The 25,199-nt window shown below is 44.2% G+C and overlaps 1 protein-coding gene across 50 annotated transcripts in view; it reads left to right on the top strand.

Moving 5' to 3' along the window:
* The window catches only part of Sorbs1 (sorbin and SH3 domain containing 1), a 233,277-nt gene that overhangs the window by 109,715 nt on the left and 98,363 nt on the right, over positions 1 to 25,199 (top strand). For 28 of the 50 annotated variants that reach the window (XM_026394891.2, XM_026394882.2, XM_077798801.1 and 25 more), the window contains exons 3-6: positions 5,024 to 5,078; positions 10,119 to 10,184; positions 13,363 to 13,458; positions 15,782 to 15,910. In XM_026394891.2, coding sequence (XP_026250676.1) covers positions 5,069 to 5,078; positions 10,119 to 10,184; positions 13,363 to 13,458; positions 15,782 to 15,910 — 301 coding nt within the window. In that variant the 5' untranslated portion in view covers positions 5,024 to 5,068. The remainder of the gene's footprint in view (positions 1 to 5,023; positions 5,079 to 10,118; positions 10,185 to 13,362; positions 13,459 to 15,781; positions 15,911 to 25,199) is intronic. The other 22 variants (XM_026394892.2, XM_026394886.2, XM_077798802.1 and 19 more) reach the window with 2 other exon arrangements.

The raw sequence follows: 25,199 nt of genomic DNA, 5'->3' as shown, positions 1-25,199 counted from the left end.
ACTGCATGGATCTTTCTTGGTTTAGTAGTCCAGATAAAACCCTCAAGGAAGTGAGCATGTACTTGGATAGGAACTAGGACCAGCTCGTGATCCTCTCATACTCTTAAACTCCTAGAAGAAATACAGAGATCCTTGCTCTAAAAGGAGGCTCCTCATGCCCCAATGTAAATTAGCTCACGGTGACACTTGAATCAGTACCAGAAAGTGTCTTGGGGGAGGAGGAAGGAGTTAATTGCAGTGGGTATTTCAGTGAGGTCTGACTAGTTCAGAAACGGTTGGACTTGGCCATGTGTGTGCACTGGAAACCTTTGTGAAGGCCATTTCAGATAATTGGTTAGAACGGAAACCAAGTTGGAGAGACTCCCAGAGGAAATGGGAGGATGTGGGGGATGGCCTTTCTGATGTGTTTTCCTATTGCTCCCTCTCCAGAAACATTGGTCTTTTCACAGAAACCTTCAGGTTGTGGTGTTCTGAGCCCCCAGCCATTCCTGGGATTCCAGACCAAAGTTAATGTCAGGGTCAAGTTTATCCTAGTTTCTTCCTCTTGAAAGGAAGTGTCAGCGACTCAGTGTTTATCCTTTCTGGCTTTCTGAAGAGACTTCTGCACCCATTCTAATACTGTAGAGAGTACATTTGAAGAGAAGTGACATTAATAGAGCTTGAGAAGAGAAGGAGCTGTCGAAAAATTGGAGAAATGTGGCTCTTGAGCTGGTAGATCAGCAAAGTACAAAGAAATAAGGCCGAGCGTTATTCTGGGGCTTTGTGAGCTGTCTCTATTCTTCACAAGCCATTGGAAATAGCTGAAAACATATAAAATCAAGTCCTAGATTGGATTTCAAAGACAGAGTCTAACTGAGGTTTTGTCTGAGCGGGGACCTGCCTCCCTCTTACTCAGTAAGGAGGGTCTTAACTCTTCTGTAAGTAAGACTCCAAAGTTAGGTTCTCAAGGCTAAATAGAAACAAGGACAAAGTTAGTGGTTGAGCACCTAATGCATACTCAGTGCTGAGGACAGACACAGTCATTCCCTTCTGGAAATTTTCAAACTAGTATTGGGGACAGGAAGGAGCTATGGAGGCCAAACACCCTAGTGTATAGGAGAAGCTGGAAGGACCATGTGACAGGTTAACCGAGGATTCCTTCTCCTCCAAGAAACTCTGCTGTACAAATTCAGTTTCTCCTTAGTCACATTCTCCAAACTAGCCTTATAAGGACCTCCTTTCATTCCCTATTAAACAATCCATGTTCAGTAATTTGATCCTTTTTCGGCTGGAAGCATGAGTATAGTTTTTGCTTTTTAGCAATTATTCATTCTTTGTTATCAAAACATCTTAGAGAGGGACTTTGCAGGACCATTAATTATCCGGATGCTTTCTTAACAATTGTAGATATTTCACATCTTGTTCTTTCGGTGGAATGTTGTGTTGATGCTATGATGCTTTGACAAAGTCAGGTAGGGCCCACAGCTCAGGGCATGGGATGGCTGCTCAGCTCTTACTGGCCCACTCACACTGTGACATTGCTTAGGTTTCCCACTGGGAAAAACTGTCTACCTGCCAGTGTCTGGTTTTTGTCACTAGATGACCCTTTTCTTCCCTTTGGCTTTTACCCCAAGGTGCCTGATTCTTTTGGAGGGGACTCGTGGGAGACATTCCAAAGATTTGCACCACACACTCAACCAAATAAGCTCTTTACAGCTTGGTTTTTAAAGAAATGTTAGGTGTGAAAGTTTTTTATGTAAAATAAGCTCTCGAGTCCACATCTGATTGTAATAGGTGGCACTGCCGCTAAAGAAACAGCAGGGCTAGATGGGACCCTCAGAGGTTCCAGGGTTCTGGTCAGGTTCAGTTTGTGCAGCCTCCTGATGCACCTCACTGCCCGGACTGTGAGCTCTTCGGGTTGTAGAGACAAAGCCATTGCTGGGTCCCGGGATTCAGATCTGGCTGGCCTCACTTTGGAAGAAAGGAATAGTTTCCTATTAGGTAAATCCTTTGGGACTCCTCCTTCCTGTCTGGTACTGGTCAAGGTTCTTAGATTGCAAATAACCAGAACCCAATTCTTGTGGGCTACAGCTAAAAAGGGTTTTATTGGCAACATTCTAGTTACAGATTCATGGGGTTATTGAAGCCTGGAAAACTGTAATCAGAACTGTGCAGCAATTCAAGGAGGCTGGGTCAGAGCCACAGTCAGGCCCTGGAGGAGTCTGAGTAGGATGTAGCTGCTGTTGTCACCATTAGTGAGGCTTGGACCCTGGGCATCATCCTTGGCATGCTGCCACTGCCACCTTTGCTGCAGTTTTGATTGTGTTTTAAATTGCCCCCCTACTTCTTTATGTCACCTGTGTAGTTTCAAACTGTCACCAAGTGAGAGCATGCATCAGAACCCACTACCTTAAAAGTGAAGACCTGGTACTCACCCATATATTGTCATTCATGCCTGCTAGAGTCACACGAGCTCTTGAAATATTGAAATGGTTTATTTCATACTATCCTGGGACCACTCTGCTTCTGTCCTTCTACCTCTCTCCATGCAGCCACTGAATGGTTAACACCAACCTCGAGGAGAGTCCTCCCAGAGAGGGCTGCAACTGAATGCTGCAGTTGGCTGGGCATAATTCACGAGCCACTTATCAAGCAGGAACGAACTTTATTTTTAGAACACACACACACACACACACTCACACACACACACACACACACACACACACACACACACAGCACCACCCGAGCTCTTCAGGAATTCCCTCAGAGCCCAACTGCCACCACCAGCTTCCCACAAGCCTCTCAACCCCCCACTCCTCCTGCTCTTGAGGCCAATTGGCTGGGTCACATGGGCGGAGCCAAAAGAGTCCCCCAATGAGCAGCTCCGTGGTCTGAAAGGGCGGGGAAACAGCCCAATGAGCATCACCGCAGAGGAGCCAATCAGCTGGCAGCTGGAAGTTTGCTGGGGCCACGGTGAGCCAATCAGCTGGAAGTTTGCTGGGGCCCCTTCGGCTGTGGCTCTCAACAACTGAAGTCGACTCCCGTTGGTGGACAGCTGTGGCAAAGTGATGGTTAAGTGTTTGAATAATATCCCTGACCGTGTCTACTTTAGATCAGTTTATAAGTAAGAGTGGGGCTGACACTTAGAAGTTAATAGTTTCTGTACTGAGAAGCATAAAATGTACAAAAGGATACCGCCAAGTGACAGTGACTACTTTTCAGTGTGAGTTGAGGCCTCTTTTTTTGCTTGGTTTGTGTGATAGCTCCGTTATCTCTATTCATTTCTTCCCCAGCATTAGTGGCTGTGTGCTTTGTACTCACTTTTTAAATTAAGATGAATTAAATGAGACTGTGCAGAGGAAATTGGTAAATGGACTGTGGAGTACTATTACAGTGAAATAGTATACAGCCATAAAAGTGATGAATATACTGACTGTGTAGAAACCCAGAAAAATGTTCATGAAATAGCTGTTTTTAAAAATGAAGGAGGGGCGGGGATGTGGCTCAAGCGGTAGCGAGCTCGCCTGGCATGTGCGGGGGCGCTGGTTTCTATTCTCAGCACCACATAAAAATAAAATAAAGATGTTGTGTCCACCAAAAACTAAAAAAATAAATATTAAAAAATTCTCTCTCTCTCTCTCTTAAAAAAAAATGAAGGAGCTGGGGATGTAGCTCAGTGGTAGAGTGCTTTTCTAACATGTGTGAGACCCTTGTTCCATCCCCAGTACTACAAGAAATAAATAAATAAATAAAGATAAAACACAAAGCTGTTCAAATATGCTTATAACTGTGTAAATGTTATTTATGCATTTAAAGATAGAACTGCAAAGGAATAGAAATAGTTTCTGTTAAGATGGTTTCACAGTTGAATCAAACATTCAATATGCTTTAAAATTGAGTAAAGCCTTAACATAATGAAATGATTGTGAAAATTAAAAAACATTTGCTGATAATCACAAATAGCCCTTTGGGTTCTGGGAGGCAATCTGAGATATTGTAAAGGTAGGATTAGAAAATGGGAGTATGTACTGAACACAGCAAGTTTGTGCTCTTTGACTGAATGTTTCCACGGCTTAGAGAACAATTTAAGGGGATGCTGAAGGTCATGGATAGTCTCACGTGTATTGGACAGTGACAGGCAAAGTTAGTGCTGGTTTGGGCTACAGAGAAGGACTTAGAATGACTTTTCTTTTCACCTCCACAGTTCTACTCTTGTCAGTGTAAGGATAGTAAGCAAAGCAACTGAGAAGGGAAACCAGTGCCCAAATCGAGCTTGTTAAAAAGGGAAACTAAGCATGTCGCCTCATGTGGACCCTTTACCCTATTTTGACATTCCTATTACATAATTTGTGAACCAAGGATTTTTCTCTCTGTCTTTTCTGGTATATTTTCTAGTGCAAAGGGACTAGCTTGTATTCTGGTTAGAATGCAGATTCTGATTCAGTTATGTAGAAAAAGTGGAGTCTGGGTTTCTGCGTTTTTAATAAGCTCCCAGCTAATACCAGTACTGATGGTCTTGGGACAACACTTTCAGTGTCAAGGTTCTGCATACCCTGAGGACTCACTTTCCTGACTGTGTGACCTACACGTGTGTTCAGTTAGAACTCACTATTCATAATACACACCATACCTGTGTTTCAAAAACTATAAAACACTATTGAGAAAAGTTAATGAGGACAGAAAGCAGAGCCGTGGTTCCTAGGGTGTTGGGATGATATACCCCTTGTAGAGAAGCACAGGGAACTTTTTTGGGATGATGGAAATGCTATCTGTATATTTGAGTGGTGATTTTAAGACGTGTATTTGTCAAAACTTTAATCGTACAATTAAAACAGATACATTTCATTACGGGTTGAATGATGTGCCCAAGGTCACAAAGTATGTGGCCAGCTGTGAGCCTGACGACGCCGCTTGGCCAGGCGACTCCTGGTTCAGCTCTGTTTTATCAAGGGCTACAGTGCTTGCATTTTTAATGCTAGCCATAGGGATTTATCTTGAACCTGCCATTCATCCAGCCCATTGTGTGGTGTTTGTTTTTCTGCAGAGCATTTCAGAGCCCCAGCTGCAGAAGCCTTGTCCTGCCACCACCATGAGCTCTGGTAAGTCATTTAAAACTCTGCCTTTCTTTTGTGAAGTCTACAAAACCGGGCAGTTTACCCAGATTTCCCATATACTCTGAGGGCCCCACAGCATTTTATGTTTCAAAACGTGAGTAAGCACCCACACTCTGTCATAAATCACCACATACATTGTTAATATTTTTTTGAGTATCTCTGGTGTCAGAACTGTACTGTGCACTTTGCATGCACTGTGTTCTGATCTTTACAACAGCCCCCTTTCTTTTTAGTGAGACATAATCGGCAGACAACACAGTGCAGATAATTTTAAGTATATAATCTGATAAATGTTGACAGACTTGTACACCTCAGTGGCATTTCTTAATCTGAGAGACCGCAGCAAAAGTACCCAGATTGACCATAATTACCCCAGAGTGAGAGCTAATCTGAAACTTCCTTTATTTCCACTGGCAGAACAATGTGCACCCTTTTGCAGGTGCTGTTGATAGTAAAAAATCAAGAACTAAACAAATGACTAATTTTGAGTATTTTTAGTCCTGGGCTAGTATGGAAAGCACAGGGTTAAGGAAGACAGAGAAGGAAAGAGATTCCTGTTGATTGTGCAGCCAAGAATTGCCAGGGTTCCAGCCTAGAATTGGAGGCAGAGAAAGTTCCATCAGAAATTTGGTCCTACTATGGCTCTGGAGCATATTCTGGAGCCTCCCAGGACCTGCAGGTGGGGATGGCAGGGTAACTGGGTGAATATCTCATTCAAGGGGTCCCCTAATCTTGCATTATTTCAAGGATTTTATCTCTGTAGATTAAAAACTAGCCTCTTTTTGTTCATTGGCAACCGTGCTCTTTTAGCCAAGTCCTGAACTGTGCAGGACAGTGTGAGGTGTGGCCTGGGGGAAAAGCTCAGGGCCACACCCCCACCTCATTCATCATGTATTTTCGAGGTGACTGTGGGCCTGTGGTAGATGCTTTTTTGCATTCTATAAAATGGCCATGGTAAAACACCAACCTGTTGGGATTTTTGAGAGGATTTAGTGAAGCAATGCTCTTCAAATACTGAGCACCATGCCCAGACATGGCTAGTGCTCTATCCTTGGAGTTCATGCTATTAGCAGTCCAGAGTTTTTCCCTGCAAAGAGAAGAACTTGACTTGTCCCCCATTCCTGAGTGTGTTTGCTGTGTAGGAAGACACTGTGTACCTTTCCCCCTCCAATTGGACTAAGGTGCTGTACATAACTCATTTTTTGTTGTTCATTTGCATTTATTGTCATTTAAAATAAGCTTCCCCTCCTGCAAAAGTTTTGCTCTACAGTCTAAAGTTTCTTACTCTTCCAATCTCAGGATTCGCCTCAACTGGCATCCTGCTACAGACATCTATTAGGGAAGCCGAAGGAGGAGGAAGGGAGGGCCTGGAGGGAGGGTGAGGTGTGGCAGTGCCCAAGGGACTTCCCCAGGGTCTCACTGAGAGAGGGGCTAAAAGGAGGCATTTCCTAGGAAGCCCTGTGTCCTGTGGCCCTATAATCTCAGTCTTAGGACTTTCTATCTTAATTTGAAAGAAACAAAACATCACCCTCATAAAGGTAAGGAATGAGAAAATGCACCATGTATTGTCTGATGGGATAGTGGGCTACTGTTAACAGTGATCAGGGGGAAGACCCTCACTGCCAGGAAAACATTTGTTTGCATCTTTGAGAGAAAGAGCAGCATGAAAGACGTGTTCTTTTCAGTTGACCTTTGGACTGAGCTGCCAGGATCTGACAGAAGTCCTTTACCTGCATGATCTTGCTTCATCTTCCTGGAAACCAAATGTGGGCCTGGCTTACTGCCTCTATTAAGTAGATGGGGAAATAGAGCCCCCAGGGGCTAATAACTGGGATCACTTAACTAGTATGGAGTGATGTGGAGGCAAATGCAGCCTGTTGGACATGCTGCTGCAGAGGCTTGAGTTTGTTGCTTTGGGGGTAGATTGTAGGGGTTGGGGGGGTGTCAGAAACTAGGGATACCCAGAGTCACTCTACCAGTGAGCTACATTTCCAGCCCTTTTAATTTTATTTTATTTTGAGACTGGGTCTCCCTAAGTTGCAGAGTCTAATATTGAACTTACGTTCTACCTGCCTCAGCTTCCTGAGTAGCAGGCTGACAGGTTTTACTTTGGCACCCAGTTTGGCTTTATTGCTTTTTAAACCCTTTTTTCAAAGTTTTTTCTAGGTTGATTATTATGTTTAATCAAGGGAGAAAAAGGGAAAGGAAGAACATGTGCCTGGGTTTGGTGGTAGCTCATGGCCACTCTCTGCAAGCCTGGGGAGGCCCAAGGCAAAGCCAACAATCCCAAACAGCTGTGATCAAGGGGAACCAGGGCAGGTACATAGAAAGGAATAAAGATGGTTGAATGATGGAACTTGTGATGTTTTCTGTACTTAGGTTTCTGCCTTCTCACCAAAGCTATTTTTCTACCTATTCAGAAATGAGGGCCCAAGGGAGATTTGGCATCCAAGGGAATGACCCTTTATCTGCAGGCATATGTGGGTGAGGAACAAGATGCAGCCTTGGGGCTGGCATTGACGAAGTCCAGGGCACTGGTAGAGAGGGCCAGGGTCCCTGCTCATGTGTGGTGCAGGCTGTAGCCAGGCTAGCCTGTTTGTGTAGTTTATCGGGTGTCCAACCTTTCAGGAGACTGATTGTTAAGAACCTTGGTAGGGTGGAAATCTTAGCCAGATGTGTTACTAGAGTTTGGGACTGGGCTTCAAGCCCAGCATTTGGGGAAATGTGATAAAAAATAAATCAGGAAACCAAATTATTTTAGTTAGGGAGGAAGAAGATGAGCTATGATCTGGGGCTGTTCAACTCCCAGCTTAATGATCTTGGGTAGGCCCGACATTCTCTCAGTGCATCAGTATTCTTATCTGTAGAAGTTCCCAACTCTTAACTGCAAAGGGTTGGGTCTAAAGGATAAAGTGAAATGCTGATTATGGAATGCTGAACCTAGATCCTCAAACCCAGGCAGATAGATGCTTAAAGAATTATAGTTATGATTGTGTTTGTAGCTTGGTTAGCTCTTTGATGTTGGGGTGCACTCCTCCAAGCACTCCTGCCTATTTTCCCTACCCTGCCACTATCTGTCTATTTTGGGATAAAGAACTGGGCGAGACCCAGGCTTCTGGTGGGCAGGGAAGGTCTCAGTGTTGTCTGCAGCTGAGCAGAACTAATGAAAGTCACAGCTGACACAGAGGAGGTGTGATATTCAAGGTGAGACTTTAGGATGCATAGGCTTTCCCCAAGGTAAGGAAACCACATTCCTAGCCAGTACCTCAAAGGAACCAAGGACTAGAAGTCTGAAAGTCTCCAATACACTCAGTTTAGTTCAGCAGAGTAGGCAGGGAGAGGAGTGAAATACAGCTGGGAAGGGCTTGGACAGGTGGTCCCGAGGGACTTCAATTCAGGGCAATTTGCTTATGCTCTGTCCTTTGAATATGCTCTGTCTTTGGCCTGGTGGCCCCTGAGGCTTGTGGGCTGGGTAGTTGGTTTTTAATCAAGAATGTTGGTTTGTTAATTTGAATATAACCTTGTATTGCCTAGATGCAGGTCACCCTACTTACTAAAACTTTATATATCCCAAACAGTCATTTCTGTACTTTTGGGAACTTGGAATACATATATTTCCCAGTGGAAATAATATTCTACATGAGTGAATTCCCAGGCTAAACTCCCCAATTTTAATATTCAAATCTGAGGTCAAATATAGTACATTTAAAGGAAAACAGCCAAGAGAATCATGTTGCAGAGTCCCATTTTGTTTCCATCTGTCCTGTAGCCCCGGGCTCCTTAATGCAAGGTGGTGGTTAGGTCAGAGTCTAGAAAGTGCTCTCTGGATGCAGATAAGGGTTGGAGTAGAGAAGGGACAGAAAGAAGGCAGGCAGGATGTCAGGAGGTCATGGCATCTCTGGGACAGTAGCACAGGACCTGAACTGGGGTGATGAGGAGGGGAAGTGTCTAAAGGCAAACTATGGAAAGGATGGCATGACTTTGACAAGCTTGACACGGGATGGGTGAGGGAAGATGTCAGGGAGCCCGAGGATTCCATCTGATTGTCTGATATGGTGCACTGTGGATGCACAAGGGTGCCTTTGAGCTGGCCTTTGAGCAGATAGACAGGCCTTGTCAGATAGGAGGTTCCATTTTAGAGGAGTTAGACAGATTTTTTAATTTCTTATTTTAATTTAATTTAATTTTTTAATATTTTTATTAGTTATTAATGGAACTTTATTTATTTGTTTAAAGGTGGTGCTGAGAATCAAATCCAGTGCCTCGTACATGCTAGACAAGTGCTCTACCACTGAGCCACAACCCCAGCCCCAAAAGATTTTTTTTAAATGTCAGAAAAGAAGCCATAGTCGGACATGGTGGCATATGCCTGAAGGGAAGGCTGAGGCAGGAAGATCATAAGTTTGAGGTCAACCTGGGCAACCTTTTTTTAAAAAAATATTTATTTTAGTTTTAGGTGGACATAATATCTTTATTTTATTTTTATGAGGTGCTGAGGATTGAACCCAGTGCCTCACACTTGCTAAGCGAGCACTCTACCACTTGAGCCACAACCCCAGCCCCCCAACCTGGGTAACTTAGTGAGACCCTGCCTCAAAATAAAAAGGGCTAAGGCTGTAACTTAGTGTTGAAGCACCCCTGGGTTCAATCCTTAGGACCAAATATACCAAAAACAAAAATTAAAACAAAACAACATGGCAAAAAAACAAAAAGAAAAAGAAAAGGAAGCAAGAGAATTTACACATATCACCCACAACATACTTCCCATCTCTACATAGATTTTGTATCCTGCCTGGTTCAGGCCACACAACATTCTTGGAGGTCTCCCAGGATGCCCTAGGGGGTCTATCTCAACCCTGAGAAAACTGATGGGATGCGTGATGGTAGATAGAGCTGTATCAGGGACTTAGGGACAGGACCCCTCTGCTGTCTCTTGACTCTTTCCCCAGCATCTTGTACCACATGGGACTCAGTAAATGCTGGGTGATATGGTCACAAATCTCAAGTTCTTTTTCTTTCTTTCAGAATGTGATGGTACTTCTAAAGCTGTTGTGAATGGCTTGGCACCTGGCAGCAATGGGCAAGACAAAGGTAAGGCTCCTGAAGAGAAGCCTGGGGTGGTACTGAAAAGCATTTCTAGAAGGTGTGTGGTATGTGGGTTGGGCCACTCCACTTCCCTGGGAGTAACTTCACTGGCCAATCAGGCGGTGAACTAGGGAACAGTTCCCTATAATGACATGGGTTCTTGATTCTCACTGGTCGAAGGCTCTGAGATGGTATATTGAAAACTGTCCCTAGTTCACAAGGATGCTATGAAGAATGGGTCAAATATATAGACCAAGGCATCTGCCACGCCTTATGCATCTGGCATTCATCACCCTGAAATCTTACATTTCACCTTTGCTGGTAAATAGGGATACTTGCACAGCATGGGAGGCAAGAGCCTAGATCATTAAAAGAAATTATTTTAGTGCAATTAGTTTCCTGCACATTCTGTCATATTTTCAGATTTTTTTTTTGTTCTGCTTAAGATAGAACCAAGGGCCCCTTGTGTGCTAGGCAAGCCCTCTACCACTGAGCTATATCCTGAGACCTCATATTTTTAGTTTTTAAATACTGAAGTTGAGAATCATGGGCAAGGGGAGGGAAAGGAGAAGTACTAGGGATTGAATCGGAACAAATTATTTAATAAGCACATATCAATATGTCTAAATGAACCCCACTATTGTATATAACACACTAGTAAAACATTAAAAACTCTTTTTAGAAAAGAGATTTAAATGTGAAGTGAATAATGGATAAGATGACCTTTGAGGTCCTATTTGCTCAGAGACTTTTACCTTGAATTCTTTCATGTGTCTGTCTAAACAGCCTAGCAGTGGATTCCTGGCACGCCCCCTCCCCCTTTGGTATCAGGGAATGGACCCAGAGGCACTTAACCACTGAGCTCCATCCCCAGCCCTTTTTATTTTTTATTTTGAGACAGAGTCTCACTAAGTTGCTGAGGCTATCCTCAAACTTCTGATTCTCCTGCCTCAGCCTCCCAAATCTCTGGGATTACAGGCATGTGCTACTGCATCTGGTTCCTGACACCATTTTTGCAGTATGGGGTGACAGGGAGCTTAAGTTGGAGTAATGAGAAAGGGTTCAAGGACTAGTTCTCCCTTCACAAACAGAGATGTCTTGGGCGGTCTTTTATCTTTAAGAGTGTGAATTCTCTTCTCTCTAAATGAGGGATTTTGATGACCTGTAGTATTTATTCCTGCTTCCCTTCCGGGGCTCCAGTGATTCTCTGACTGCTCATTCAGCTACATTTTATGGAATCAAAGGGGAAGCGGGGGGAAAAAACCCTGGTGTGGGCCATTTAAGCCAAAAGGCAAGATCTCCCAAAGAATAATGCCAGAGAGTGTGTCATGTTTGGCCTTTGTAATTCCCATCTGGTGCAGCCAAGATTTCCTTCTGAGACAAGGCCAGGTATGAACCCAGAGGGAAGCCACGAGGGAGAGAAGGCAGAGAGAGCAGGAAGAGTTGGGGACTCTGGGCCCAGGTGGTTTGGAGGTGGGCTCCTTAGGGACAGGAGGTGTCCTGCTGTTGTCCTGTTCTCCCTGCCTCCCTGCCTGGCCACTCTTGGTGTGGGACTGTATCTACTGTGTTCTTGGGGTCTTGAACAATCTTGGTGCAGCTGCACTTAGGGGACATTGGGGGCAATACATGTGGAGTGGCTGCAAGGGAGTGTTAAGCATCCAGTGAGGAGCGTGGTGGGGGTGGGGATCTCATTATTTTTTAAAATCTGTGGGTCCCTCCGCTCTGTCCCTGTGAATTCATTTAAACAAGTGACTTAAGGAGGTGGGAGAAAGGTGGAAGGTGGAGGTGGGTTCTACTCTCTTCCTAGTAAGACTCATCTTTAACTGGAAACAAAGAGGTCGGTGTTTTGTCAGGGGAGCCTCTGGAGGTCACAGAACCAGGAACCAGGACAGCTGAGCTCCAGTCTCAGCCTCTGCACTTGAGAACTGAGTGGTTGGCTTCTTCCTCTGAAAATAGTAACAAATCTCCCACCCAGCCAGTCTCCCAGGTGATCATAAGGCATAGTCAATAGGATGGCTGTGAAAGTTCATTTGTATCTTACTGTGTGCAGAATTGTCATTATTTACTTAGTTATTGGTGGCCATATGGCATATGAAGTGTCAGGTGATGGGTTGGGAGGTACACTGTCCACTGCCAAGGTGCCTCCCCCCCTCCCTCCTGTTCTTGGTTTCACCAGCATGATGTTTGATTCAGCAGTAACAATCTTATACCCAAGCAGTACTACCCCTTTGTTATCCTGTGACTCTGGGGCCCTGAGACCTCTGGGCATCATTTGTTGGAGCAACTTTGGCACCAGAGCACAAGAGCTCTGACCTTTCTTTATTTGCTGCCATAAATAAAGCCTCGCCAGAGGCTTGGGGATGTGCTCACCATTGAGGATCAGAGCCTGGGCAGGCAGGGAGCCCAGAGACACTGCAGATAGATAAGTGAAAGTACATTGGCCTCGAGGACCACAGCCCTCCTTGCATCCCAGACTCTGATCCTACTCTGCTTTAGCTCAGCTGGGCATTGGGACCTTGGATTGTGCCTGAGTCTGCCTAGTCTTCAGCATGCACTTGGATATTTGGCAACTCTTTCCCAGTGAAGGGTAGGTTTAAGCAAGACCATCTGTTTCCAAACAGATGGGGGTTCCGATTTGCTTGGGGCCAGAGGGTAATGATTGTTAGAATGAGCCCAGGACCCCACAAGTTATGATTTGGGGAAGCAGTTATGGTGATTGAGGTGACCAGGCGACTCACAAACTTATTTCTTTCTTTGCTCGACTTATCTGGAGCCTTTGGTCCACAGCCCTCTCCCCAGAGCCCTTGCTACAGAGCAGACTACCCGGCAATCTCTCAAGGGGCCCCTGGACCCTGATTGCACTCCCCTTCCTCCATTTGCCAGGCCATCTGTGTCTCTGTACAACTCTTTGTCCAGAGCCTTGGCAAGCTCCCGGTGTGGCAGGAGGCACTAGTAAACACTGACCAACTGTATTTGGGTGATGGTTGGAGGCAGGCTTCTGTGACTTGGCCCAGAACTCTAGAGAGAGAAAGCAGGTTATTTTTGATTACTGCATCTACTGCTCTTTGTATTGTTCTTCTTGTGTAGGCGACTTCCTCCTATTGTCCTTGCTCAGTTCCTCAACTGCCTGAGTGTTTCCCAAATGTTCCTTCTGGATGCACCATTTACCCTTTTGTGTTTTCAGCAACTGCCGACCCTTTACGCACACGCTCTATTTCTGCTGTTAAAATAATTCCTGTGAAGACAGTGAAAAATGCTTCAGGCCTAGTGCTCCCTCCAGGTATCTCGTCTTGGGTTGGTTCCTTTCTTTCTAATTGTTAGATCACGCATGGCTCCTTTCTTATTCTAACACATACTTTGAGGCTTAATCCTTGCATGTTCATGAGGCATTCTCCCTCTCTTCCTGTTTGTTTCCTTTCTTTGTGTGTGTGTGTGTGTGTGTGTGTGTGTGTGTGTGTGTGTGTGTTTCTGGGAGACAACAAGAAGGAAAATTGCAAACAATGGCCTTGCCTTCCCTCCATTAGGAGAAGGGTCAGTTGGGGGCAGGGCATTTGGTTTGCGTGGACTTGTTAGCTCTCCCTAGAGCTTTACAACTTCCTGTGCTTCAGTAAAAAATCTACTTTCCTGGAGAATTAACCTGGCCTCACACAGGGAGCCTCTGACTTGGGCTGACTTGGAAGCAGCTGCTGTAGATGCCAAACCTTAACTTGCTTTGGTGATGCTCTGGGCTGTTTTCCAGAGCACCCTGCCCCTCCCTAGCTTTACCTGCAGTTATTTCCTGCCTGTTGGGTGGGGAGGAGGCAAGGCACAGTTAAAATGTCAGTTCAGATGTCACCTCTGACTCAGAGCTTCCTTCTGTACCAAGTGGGACAAGTGAGGCCGAGGCTGCATCTTATCCTGTAGCACTTCCAGAAGTTGGGCAGTTCTGGCTGGATTTGCCAGTTTGCCCCTCGGTTTTTTGAAATGACCATAAACATTTTTCCTAATAGTTTTGTGACATCAGTCACTTACCTTCTTGACAGGTAGAAAGGTCAGAGCCTCTCCAAGGCCACCTCCTGTTCCGCCATGCATTGTGGCTTCTGTGCTTTGCTTTCAGTGGACACAGAGGGCAGATCTGTCCTCTTCTATAGCACCGATAACCATTCTGAGTTGTTGGGAAAGGGCTGTTGGAATGGAAAGCAAGGAGAAAAGAAGAATTGCTTCTCTATCCTTGCATAGGAATGAGGATGAGTCGGACAGTGAGCCCACTTCCTGTGCAAATGCACACCCTGAGCTTTAGCCTATAATCCTAAGCGCGGCGATTTTAGGTCAGTGATAGAGGCTGTGAGCAATTTGGAGGAAAAAAAAAATAAGCATGGAGTTTAGCTTAGCTCAGCTGCACAAAAAGAAACATTTGGCACATGTGCCTTCTAGAATTGCATGGTCTGCGCCCGTTTCCTGTCTCCTCATTACTGATTTTCCTGGAGGATAGGCATCCAGATCTTTTGAAGCTTACAGTGGTCCCCCTGAACTGCAGTTTCACTTTCTGTGGTTTCAGTCACCTGTGATCAACCATGGTCTAAAGGTATTAAATGGAAAATTCCAGAGATAAACAATTCACAAGTTTTAAATAAGTTTTATTAAATTATAAGTTTATAATTGCTCCATTTCATTATTAGTTATTGTTAATCTCTTCCTGAGTTTAATCTATAGGGCTTTATCATAGCCGTGTGTGTGTGTGTGTGTGTGTGTGTGTGTGTGTGTGTGTGTATATAAATAAACAGCATATCTAGGGGTCAGTGCTATCCGTGGTTTCAGATGGTCACTGAGGGTCTTGGCCCCTTGGGTTAGGGTGACTACTGTATTTTGAAATCCTTCTCAAAGAAACAAAGTGTCCTGGGTCTGTTATTAGGCCCTCATGAAACTGTAAGGGGAGGTTGAAGACCCTGTGAAGACTCAGCAGAGGTTCTGAGGATACTGTCCACTGGGGGGCTGAGTCTCCAGTCATCTCCTTTACTGTGAGTGTTCTTCTTTGTGTTTGGAATAGAGGTCCCCACCCATGAGCAGTGTGTCCTCCAGACTCATTTCAGAGTCTTGACTTAGAGATTTGAAGAGTCTTGTTCTTCCTTTTTTTCCTGTTGGAGAACTTCAGAGAGCAGTGATTCTCCTGAAAACATCTCTCGAACTTCTCTATGTTGCCAGCTTGCTCTTTTGTAAGAAGGGTGCTCTGGAAGCTTGAGAGATCTTTCATAAATGCTTTTTTGAACTGTGCCTTACTAATTGGCTAGAAATCCACTCACCATCCTAAACTTCATTTAATAAAAGGAATAAACCTGCTTTCATTTCAAAATATTTTGAGCTGATATGGTAACTCATACTCTTACTCAGAGCTGACTTCCTCCATTTCCCCCTAATCTCATGATGAGCCATAACCCCCTGAGAATGTGAATTATCCCTCTCTACCACCTTCAGATTAATTTCATTAGCCACAAATGTTTGAGACTTTGCATAGCTTTAACCAGGTTCATCTCATTCCCTGGTTATAACAATTTGCTAACTGACTGTTATTTTAATTCTCCAGGAGTCTTGGATTTAATGTTCATTTTTGGCTATTTTCTTTTCAGACATGGATCCTACAAAAATCTGCACTGGGAAAGGAGCAGTGACTCTTCGGGCCTCATCATCCTACAGGGAAATCCCAAGCAGTAGCCCTGTGAGCCCTCAGGAAACCCCACAACATGAAAGTAAGCCAGGTGCGCTCCCTATAAGACTGGGGTCAGATGTGCAGAGCCTCATGGGAAGGGCAAGAGGTCATCCTGGTTTTTCTCAGGGAGTGTGAATTCATCAACCACCTCCTGAGTTTTTCAGTGGTTCCTGGGACAGTCAACTCCTTGTCCCTTCTGTGATGGCTATTGGTCCAAGCCCTGGACTGACGGGTAGTTGTGTGTTTTGTGTGAAATCACAACAGTAATCTCCACTTTATCATAGCTTTGACTGAATAAATTGTCCTGTTACATGGACCAGTGCTCTGTAGATTGCAATCACGTGGACAGAGGTGGCTTAGGGCTTGGGGAGCACATGCTAAGACAGGCCATAGGTTAGGCCTCTCTGAGCTCATCCCCACTTCTGAAAAGTTGGCTGTGACCTGATTGGGAATGGCTGGGCTGTAGAAGGAGCCAGGGGAGACTGGGAAGTACAGGTGGCTGAATGACCTCACTCCCTGGAAAGCAGAGGCAACAGGGCTCAGGCCTAGAGTGGGCCCAGGCAGCCAAGGGAGCAGGATCAGGAGAGCAATTCAAAGACTAGTGCAGACTAGGAGCCAAGGGAGACCAAAGAAGCCTGTGTGAAGTCCCCTGCCCACCTTGATTTACAACATGGGAAACTTGAGTGTCTGTTTCGTGGTGTTGAGGTTTAGACCTGGGACTTTGTAATCCTGCTGATCTGCGTTCACATCCTACCTCTGCCACCTGGTGGCTGTGCACCTTGACCAAGTTACTCTTTCTCTTTCATCCCTAATGATCTTGTCTGTGGCATGTGGTGGATTGTTATACCTGCCACACAGGAAGGATGGACGAGAAGGATGTGAAGTGCTTACACAAGCCTGATGGCATGGAATAAACCGTTAGTTTGTTAGCTGCTATTATTAGATTAGGATTAATTGGGTGCCTCCGATCAGGGCTTTTCACAGCCCAAGTATTCTGGGATCAGCAAATGCTGACTTTGTGGTTCCATGGGCAGTAAGTTTGGGGTGGGGCAGCTCCTCTCTACTCTGTAGGGCTGTGGTTCTCATGCTCTCTATCAGAATTATCTGGGGTTAAAGCACAGGTTGTTGGGCCCCACTTCAGAGTTTTAGATTCTTGCTTATCCGTGTGAAGTGACAAGTTCTGAGGTCAGCTGATGCTGCTGACCCAGGGACCTACATTTGAGAGCTGCTGCTGGGGGATGGAAGTTTTCTTTTTTCTTGAATGACATAAGGAGAAATTGAAATGAGGAACTGACCACCACTCCTTTGGAACCAGAGAGGAAAGAAAGTAGGAGATTCTAGCCCTTTTGATACAATAGGACGCACGTGTTGTGATAAGGTGGAATTATGCAGGATGGAAATGGTTAGTGCCCAGTGTCCTGAACACTGACTTTCTTCCTGTTCTAGCCACCTATAACAGGTGCTGAGGCAGATACTTGAAGATAGGCCAGGCCAGGGTTGGAGCACAAGCCCCTTAATAGTAATGTTGGTACCTGTGGAGGGATTCTTTCTCTATAAGCCCAGGAAAGGGCACTAAAAAGTGATAGTGGCTTTTTGGTCCTGTGCTGACATCTAATTCCTGACCTATTGCAGTTTGCTACTCTCTTCTCTAGGAAATACAGGGGCAAGAAGAAGAGGTAAAAATATTTCTTTTAAGGTTCAAATCATCCTCTCTGGGCCTGAATAGGAAGGTGAAATTTCCAAGCTGGAGGGTATGTGGGTAAGAGAGTACCAAAGGATCCAAAAAGAAAAGCCATCCCTGTAGCCCCAGGTCCTGCAAGATGATCCTTAACCTGGCCCATCGTCAGCCCTTGAGTGGAGGTGGTGGAGGAGAGGGAGCCTTGAGCTCCCTCTAGTGGTTGCAGTGTGGCACCAATGTAAAGCACACTCGTTCCTCTCCACCAAGTGCAGGCTTGTACTACAGAACTGTGTGTGGACTGTAGGGGTTTAGGAAGTGCTTTCTTGTCCTAGAACATTCTGAAGCTTATGAATTTATACCAGGTAATTTTGGTGAAAAAAGATTCCACCAAATTTTTACCAAATTATTTTAAAATGCTACTTGGAAGAATTGAGAGAGAGAGCTATAAGTCATGTGCACCTTACAGCAAATTCATCTTAGTATTTTTCGCCTGATAAGTTGAGATCACTGAATCCAAATGAGCATATGTTCATTCAGCCTCATGTGTGTGCCAGATCCTAAGCACATCATGGGAATTGTGATTAGAAATAGAAAGAAGAGAGAAGAGAGAAAAAAAGGAAAGAGTAATTCTGGGTGCTTAGCAAGGATAAAAGGCAGTTTATTTCAACAGAAGCGTCAGGTGGGGCTTGTGGCCAGCTACCCTGCTTTCTGGCTATGGGTAATTCACAGTGATTTTGAAGCCCATATAAAGTATGAGTAACTTGGGCAAGATGCTTTCCAAGCCTTTCTAGTTCCAAAATACACCATGACCTTGGAGAATTCGGAAATTAACCCAGCACAAATAGAATCCTATTGACTGGGTATAAATTTAAGATTGTACTCTTAGGCAGTTTGTATTGAAAGGAACAAGCTGGGTTTGAGTAGAGGAAACAAAAAAACCACACATCCTTATTAAAAGTACAAAGCAGGCTGGAATGTGCAGACGCTGGGGAGTGAGGTTAAAAGAGGATATGACCGTAGAGATGGGACATTTAAGAATGGGGATCTCGTCCTCATACCATACTGTGCAGGGGCTGGCATCCTGCAGGCTCTGGATTTTGGCTGTGTCCTCATGGCTCCCTGCCCTCCTCTCATTCCTGCCTACTCCCTCCTTTTGAACTTCAGTGTGACAACTTGCCAGCTCACACCAGTCTGTCTTGGAGCCTGGGAGCCCCTGGGTCTTGACTGGCCTCATGAAAACACTTAATCAGTATTTGCAGACAGCCATGTCCAGCCTGGACTGGGAGACCAAGTGTGAGGCAGTGAGTGGCTCTTGCCAAGGATTGGGCCTGCTTCCTACTCCCAATGCCTTTGGATACCTGATGTCAGATGGCATCCAGCTCCCTCCCTTATCACCAAGGCCAGTATATGTCCCCCAGTTGCTCTGTCTGCCTCCTATTTGCTTTGCTCCCTGGATTTACCACCTTCTTACATCCCAAGGTCTCTAAATTGCTGATTATTTGCTTGGGCTACAAGCTCCAGTCTTGACGTGTCCCCCCAGGAGCCACATTTTAGAGGTACAGCCTATTTTCAGTTCTTGCTCCAACTCCCTCATCCTGAGAGAGGTGGTATAGCCCTGGAACATGGATGCCTTGATCAAGCTCAACTCTGCTGCTTACTATCTTTGTGATATGAGCCAATCAGTCAACCTTAGAGGGCTTTGGTTTTCTCATCTCTGAAGTGAGGATGATCATAATAGAGTTGTTGGGATTCAATGAGCTGTTTCATATCAAGCATTCAGCACAGTGCCTAGCCCATGGCAAATTGTTCTTTAATGGTAACCATTCTAGTTACCATAGGTCAGGAGACTGTTGAGGAATTGAAATAATTTCATTTTGAGGCTATGAGGGCTTGGGCCAGGTGTTGGCAGCAGGGATGAAGAGCAGGGTAAAAATGTACTCAGTAGGATAATAAAAACAGGGTTCAAGGAGAGATGGGTTCAAGGAGGACTTGGTGCTAGCTAGGGGGTGTCTTCCTTGGTTTTCTAGGGCAGGTGTGGCTCTCATGGACATGGGGGATTTGTGAAGGAGTTGAAAGGAATGTTGAAATTCGTTTTTAGACATGTTGAATTTCCTGGCAAGGAAAGGGCTTCTAAGAGAACATTTCTAATGGGAATATGGAAATTTGGGAGTACAAGGTATGAATTTGGGAGTCATCTTCTTCCAAGCATGGAGATATCCTTTGCCTCCAAGCATGGAGGTATCCTCTGAGGTGGAGTCAGGACAGGTAGAGCCCTCGTAGATGCTCAGTTTAAGCCCACTCTTTAGATTCTTGTTTTTGAGTGGTAGTTGGATTCCAGGTCCCTGACCAAGGCTTCCTGGCCAGTTTCCTCATCTCTGATCATGGACATTGGTTTTTGGATCAGAACCATCTAAAAAGAATGGCTATAATTCTAGTACTGAATCTATGCCCCTGAAAGAAGCTTCATTACCTTATCTTTGCTTCCTGAACTCATTGCCTGGACAGATCTGTGCATTGGGCCTATCAGTTCAGAGTGACTCCACCCATGTCCCATGTTGTAGGGTTTTTGTTCAAGGGAAGTAGGGAGCTTGAGGTGGTGTTAGGTGCAATGCCAGGCTCCTGTCTAGTGTAGCTTGAAGATCTTTTGGCTTGATAGGTCAGTTCTGACTCAAATGCTAAGGTCCCAGTTCAGCTCTTAGCATTTGTAAATTCTATGTCAGTTGGCCCCAATCCCACTGCCTGATTCTTCACTACAAAATTAGTTTTGGACATGAAGATTTGGGGACCTAACAATCAACTCATTTCCACTGATTTGATGCTCACATTTGCTCTCCAGATAGGCAGTAGCAGAAAAATATCATAAGAAAATGGACATTGAAGTAGTTAAAGATAACCCCACCCCCATTAAACCAGAGTGGGTTTTTATGAGTAAAAGTGTGAGAATTAAGCCAACAGAATTGGAGGGGAAAGTTTCCATGAGAGAGCACCCTCACTTCTGACACTCAACTGCAAATTCAAGGGATTCCCCAAATGACCATCAGGTTCAGTGAAGATGCTAGAAGGACTCAGGTAACTCACTGCAACTATTATACTCACAGTTACAGTTTGTTACAGGGATAGGGCAGAGATTAAAATCAGTCAAGAGAAATGTATAGTGTAGAGCGTGGGGCAGTTACAGGTTATGTCCCAGCATCAATGTATGACAGTATGCTGTGGGATATTGCCAATCAGAAAGTTCACCCAGGCCTTTGTGTCCAGAGTTCACACTGGCGTACTCTACTGCCCCCCTGGTAGATTTCAGTCCCCATCTCATTAGAAGGTGGAGCTGCTGTTGACTCTAAGGCCCCGCCCCAAATCACATTACTGGTGTGGCTCAAAGCCCTCAGATAAACAGAGATGTTCCTCAGTTGTGAGATTCCAGAGGCTTAGTGTGAGATGACCTCTCAGAAGTAGAGGGCAAAGCCCGGACCTCTTTTTGGGGTAAATTAAATTCTCTATTGTATATCATGAATAAAAGAAAATAAGGCAAGGAACATCCTTAGACCCATATTTAACACCTGTCATCTACCTCTTGAGTATTCGGCCAGAACACATCCAGACGGTCTCATTAAAATTATTCTAGGATTCCAAGAACTAATAATCCAAAAAAAAATTACACGTGGGCATACACACACACACACACACACACACACACACACACACTCGTCAAAATGAAATTAGCACAGAATAAGATAAAAGAAAATATCAGGAGGCTCATAGCCACAGACCAGAAAAGACTGTAAATAAAGACCAGTGGAAGAAAAGATAAAGCAAAATAAATTATGTTTCAAATCTTATCTAGGACCTAACTCCGAAGCTTCTGTACTACCTCGGGAGCTCTGAGGTAACATTTATTGAAAACAGCATTTTGACACTTTCTTTAATGAGGAGTTAATAATTGATGATTATGTGTGGAAAATTTCATCCTGCTGCACTCAGGCACAATTGGCCCTGGGCTGCTTTCTGCAAGACGAGGTAATAGGTGAGGGAGAATGAAACATCACAAATGCTCCTCTCCTTCCACAAGGGAGAGAGAATCGCCTAAGAAGTCCTGGGAACTGCTATTTGAGGCCAGGGTAAAAAAGAGCAGTTTCAAAGATTTGGAATGAGAAGGAAAAAAGGGTAGGATCCCCAAAGATATTATGTTCATGAAGCTATTTATCAAATGGCAGAGATCAGTAACTCTATGTAGATTTTCTTCCCCTTATACTTTGGATTCTAATTTTATAAAGCACATGCTTCATGCCCTATACTTTCATTTAGTCCTCATGACTCAAAAGAGAGTCTGTTTCTATTTCACAGATGAGGCTCGTCATCTGCTGCAAGGATGTACAGGAATAAAACAGGGCTTTTGTGATACCTAGAGATTTGGATGGACAATCATACTTTAACTTTCCATGACAAATCTGTTTGCGAGTGTCACTTGAATAGAACCAACCCAATTGGGAACCAAAAAGTAGGTGAAATATTATATTCCCAAACCCATATACAAAATTTACATCCTTCATTGAGTAGCCCCTCAACCAGAACCTGTTGATACTTAGTGTATACATAAACTTAATGTATTAAAAAAAATCACCTGACAAAAGTAGATAAGGATATAGTAATTTAGGCCTGGGGATGTAGCTCAGTGGCAGAGTACTTGTTTAACATCCTCAGGACTCTGGGTTCCATCCCCAGCAGAGGAAAAGAAAGAAAGAAAGAAAAAACAATTTAGAAAGAAGTTGGGATGGTAAAAATGATAAAGTGAGGAAGGATAGAGGGCCATTGTCACAGTGTGTCACCTATGTTGGAGGGCCTGCCGAATAGAAGAATTTCTTTGGGCCAAGCACCTAGTTGGTGGCACCAGTAAATGTTAAATGTGAACCCTTCACATTCACATATCTGATCTCTGGATCCTTAGCAACCCTATGAGGAGCACCTGAATTAAGGATTGTGTTTTGTACATGAGGAAAGTGAAATTTGGTGTAGTTAACAAATTTATCCCAGTCACAGAAGCCAGTATGTTATAGTAATGTGAGCAAAACACAAGTCCTGTAAATTTCCTGACTTTGTGGTTGCGGCAGAGAAGGCAAATAGCTATGAATCCACAGGGAGTGGCAGAAATGTAAGAGGCAATTTGTGAAATATAATTAAGCCCGGCATGGTGGCACACACCTACAATCTCAGCTATTCAGGAGGCTGAGGTAGAAGGATTGCAAGTTCAAGGCCTGCCTCAGCAACTTAGTAAGGCCCTGTCTAAAAATAAAAAGGACTGCGAATGTTGCTCAGAAGTAGAATGTCCCTGGGTTCAATCCCTAGTACCAAACAAACAATAAAATGTACATATAAAGAGTATACAAAACCAAGTCATTTTGAGGGCAGAGAGAAAAAGGTAGATTTCAGGATAGTTTTGAGTGAACCTTGTGTCATTGGTTTTTGTAGGCTGTGGACCACCAGCCTCATCATCCCTGGGAATTTGTTAAAAATGCAAATTCTTGGGTCTTACCTCTCTCACCCATTGAAATCAGAAAGGCTGGAAATGGCTCCTAGTAATCTGTATTTTAACAAATCTTACCCCTGCTTCTGATGCAGGTAGATCTCTGCTGTTAATGGATACAAATCATTTAAAACCTTTACCCTTGCCTTGTCTTGCTCTGACACCATATATAAAACATACTCCTTATTTCCTCATATATAAAACATAATCCTTACTTCAGGTGCTCCTCATAGGGTTGCTAAGGATCCAGAGATCCTGGAATGTAGCTGCCTCTTTGTGTCTCATGGTGAGGTTGGTGTCTGTGGGTGGGGGCAGGATACTGCACTTGAATTCTGGAGACCTATGCTGACTGCTTTGTCCCTTCCTATGTGAGACTGTGAAGCTTTGGGCAAATCATTTGTCTAGTCTTTGTTATCTCATCTACAAAGTAAGGTGATTATCTACCTTCCAGAGTTGGCATGTACACTAAATTAAATAGTAAATAAGTGTAAAAGTATCACAGTGTCTGGCACTTAAAAGGTATTCAGTAAATGTTTGTATCTCTCCACTTCATATCTGGAAAGTCCATCTCTGGTCACTAAGGGACCCACGTGGAAATGGAAGCTTGGGCTGCGAGAGCTACAGTATTAGTCCCCTCTTTATCTCTACATAGGGACACATAAAGATGCAGCCAGGGAGAAGAGGAAAGTTAAAGGATTGGCTTGATTGGGGTGGGCAAACTGTGACCATGAATAAAATCCAGCCCACACATGTTTTTGTAGCCTATGAGTTAAGAATGGTGTTTGCATTTTTAAATGGTTGAAAGAAAATTCAAAAGAAGAATGATATTGTATGCCACATTGATAATTGCATGAAATTCAAATTTTATTGTCCATAAACAGTGGTGTATTGGGTCACAGCTATGCTCATTCATTCATGGGTGTCTATGGTTCTCCTTGTGCTGTGCTTTGATAGCAGAGTCAGGTACAGATCGAGTCCTTTATATGAAATGCTTGGGACCAGAAGTATTTTGAATTTCACATTCTTGAGTATTTGCATATGAATAATGAGCTATCTTAGGGATGAGACAGGACCCAAGTCTAAACATGAAATTCATGTGTGTTTCCAATATGCCATATACATACAGCCTGAGGGGGATTTTATACACTATTTTTTAGTGCTCCTGTGTTTTGACTGCATCCCATCATATGAATTTTCCACTTGTGGCATCACATTGGCACTCAAGAAGTTTCAGATTTTGGAGCATTTCAGATTTTTAAATCAGAGATGCTCAAACTGGCTGTGACTGAGACTATATGACCCACAAAACCTAAAAAGTTTATTATCTGGCCCTTTAGAGAAAGGGTTTATAGCGCCCTGGGCTAGCTGGAAGATAGAGTATCTGAAGACAAGAAGTGATGCAGAAGGTGATGATAAATAGCAAACATTCACTGAGTTTCACCAGGTGCTGTGCTAAGCATTTCATGTGCTTTATTTGATTATTGAAGTGGGCATATCATTATCCCCATTATTTGGAGGGGCAAATTGAGTCTCACAACTTGCTCAGAGTCACAGAACCCATAGGTGGCAGAGCCAGGATATGGGGTCCAGCCCATATCCCAGCTGAACATATAGTTACTGCACACTATTGCCTTGTGGAGTGGGTGGCTCAACCAGAGAGAGGTTTATGGATTCTGAAATGCATCAGGCAGTGGCTGGGAAGGCTGAAGGGCTACAACCTTATAGCAGGATGAACACTCAGGAAAGGTGATTGGGTTTTAAATGTTAATGTGGCTTATTTAATCCAAAGAAAAGCAGGCAGGGACAGAGAAAAGGTTCTCTCACAGCAGTTACCTCTGGGCGTAAATCATGTTCTACCCAGCAATACCACCCCTGGAAAATGAGCCTGGCCATTTCCTGGGCAGAGCCTGTCAGTCAGCCCAGTCTTCTAGTGAGGAGTGGTCATTCTGTGCCCACAGCAGGCCTGAGGAAGGGGAGCGAGAATTAGTAACTGGACAGTAGAGAGTTCTGTTGCCTTTCTGTCTGTAAAATAAGAATGTCAAGGAACAATTGTTTCTTCATTCCTGTGAATGTGAGCCTTGTGTTTTCAAAGGTCAGCGCCTGTGAGCACATCATGGTTTAGAGTGGGTTCCTATGGTAATC

The sequence above is a fragment of the Urocitellus parryii genome, chromosome 5 (assembly GCF_045843805.1).
Source record: "Urocitellus parryii isolate mUroPar1 chromosome 5, mUroPar1.hap1, whole genome shotgun sequence".
NCBI lineage: Eukaryota > Metazoa > Chordata > Mammalia > Rodentia > Sciuridae > Urocitellus > Urocitellus parryii.
Note: the sequence above shows the minus strand (reverse complement) of the source record. Positions and strands in the feature narration are given on the sequence as shown.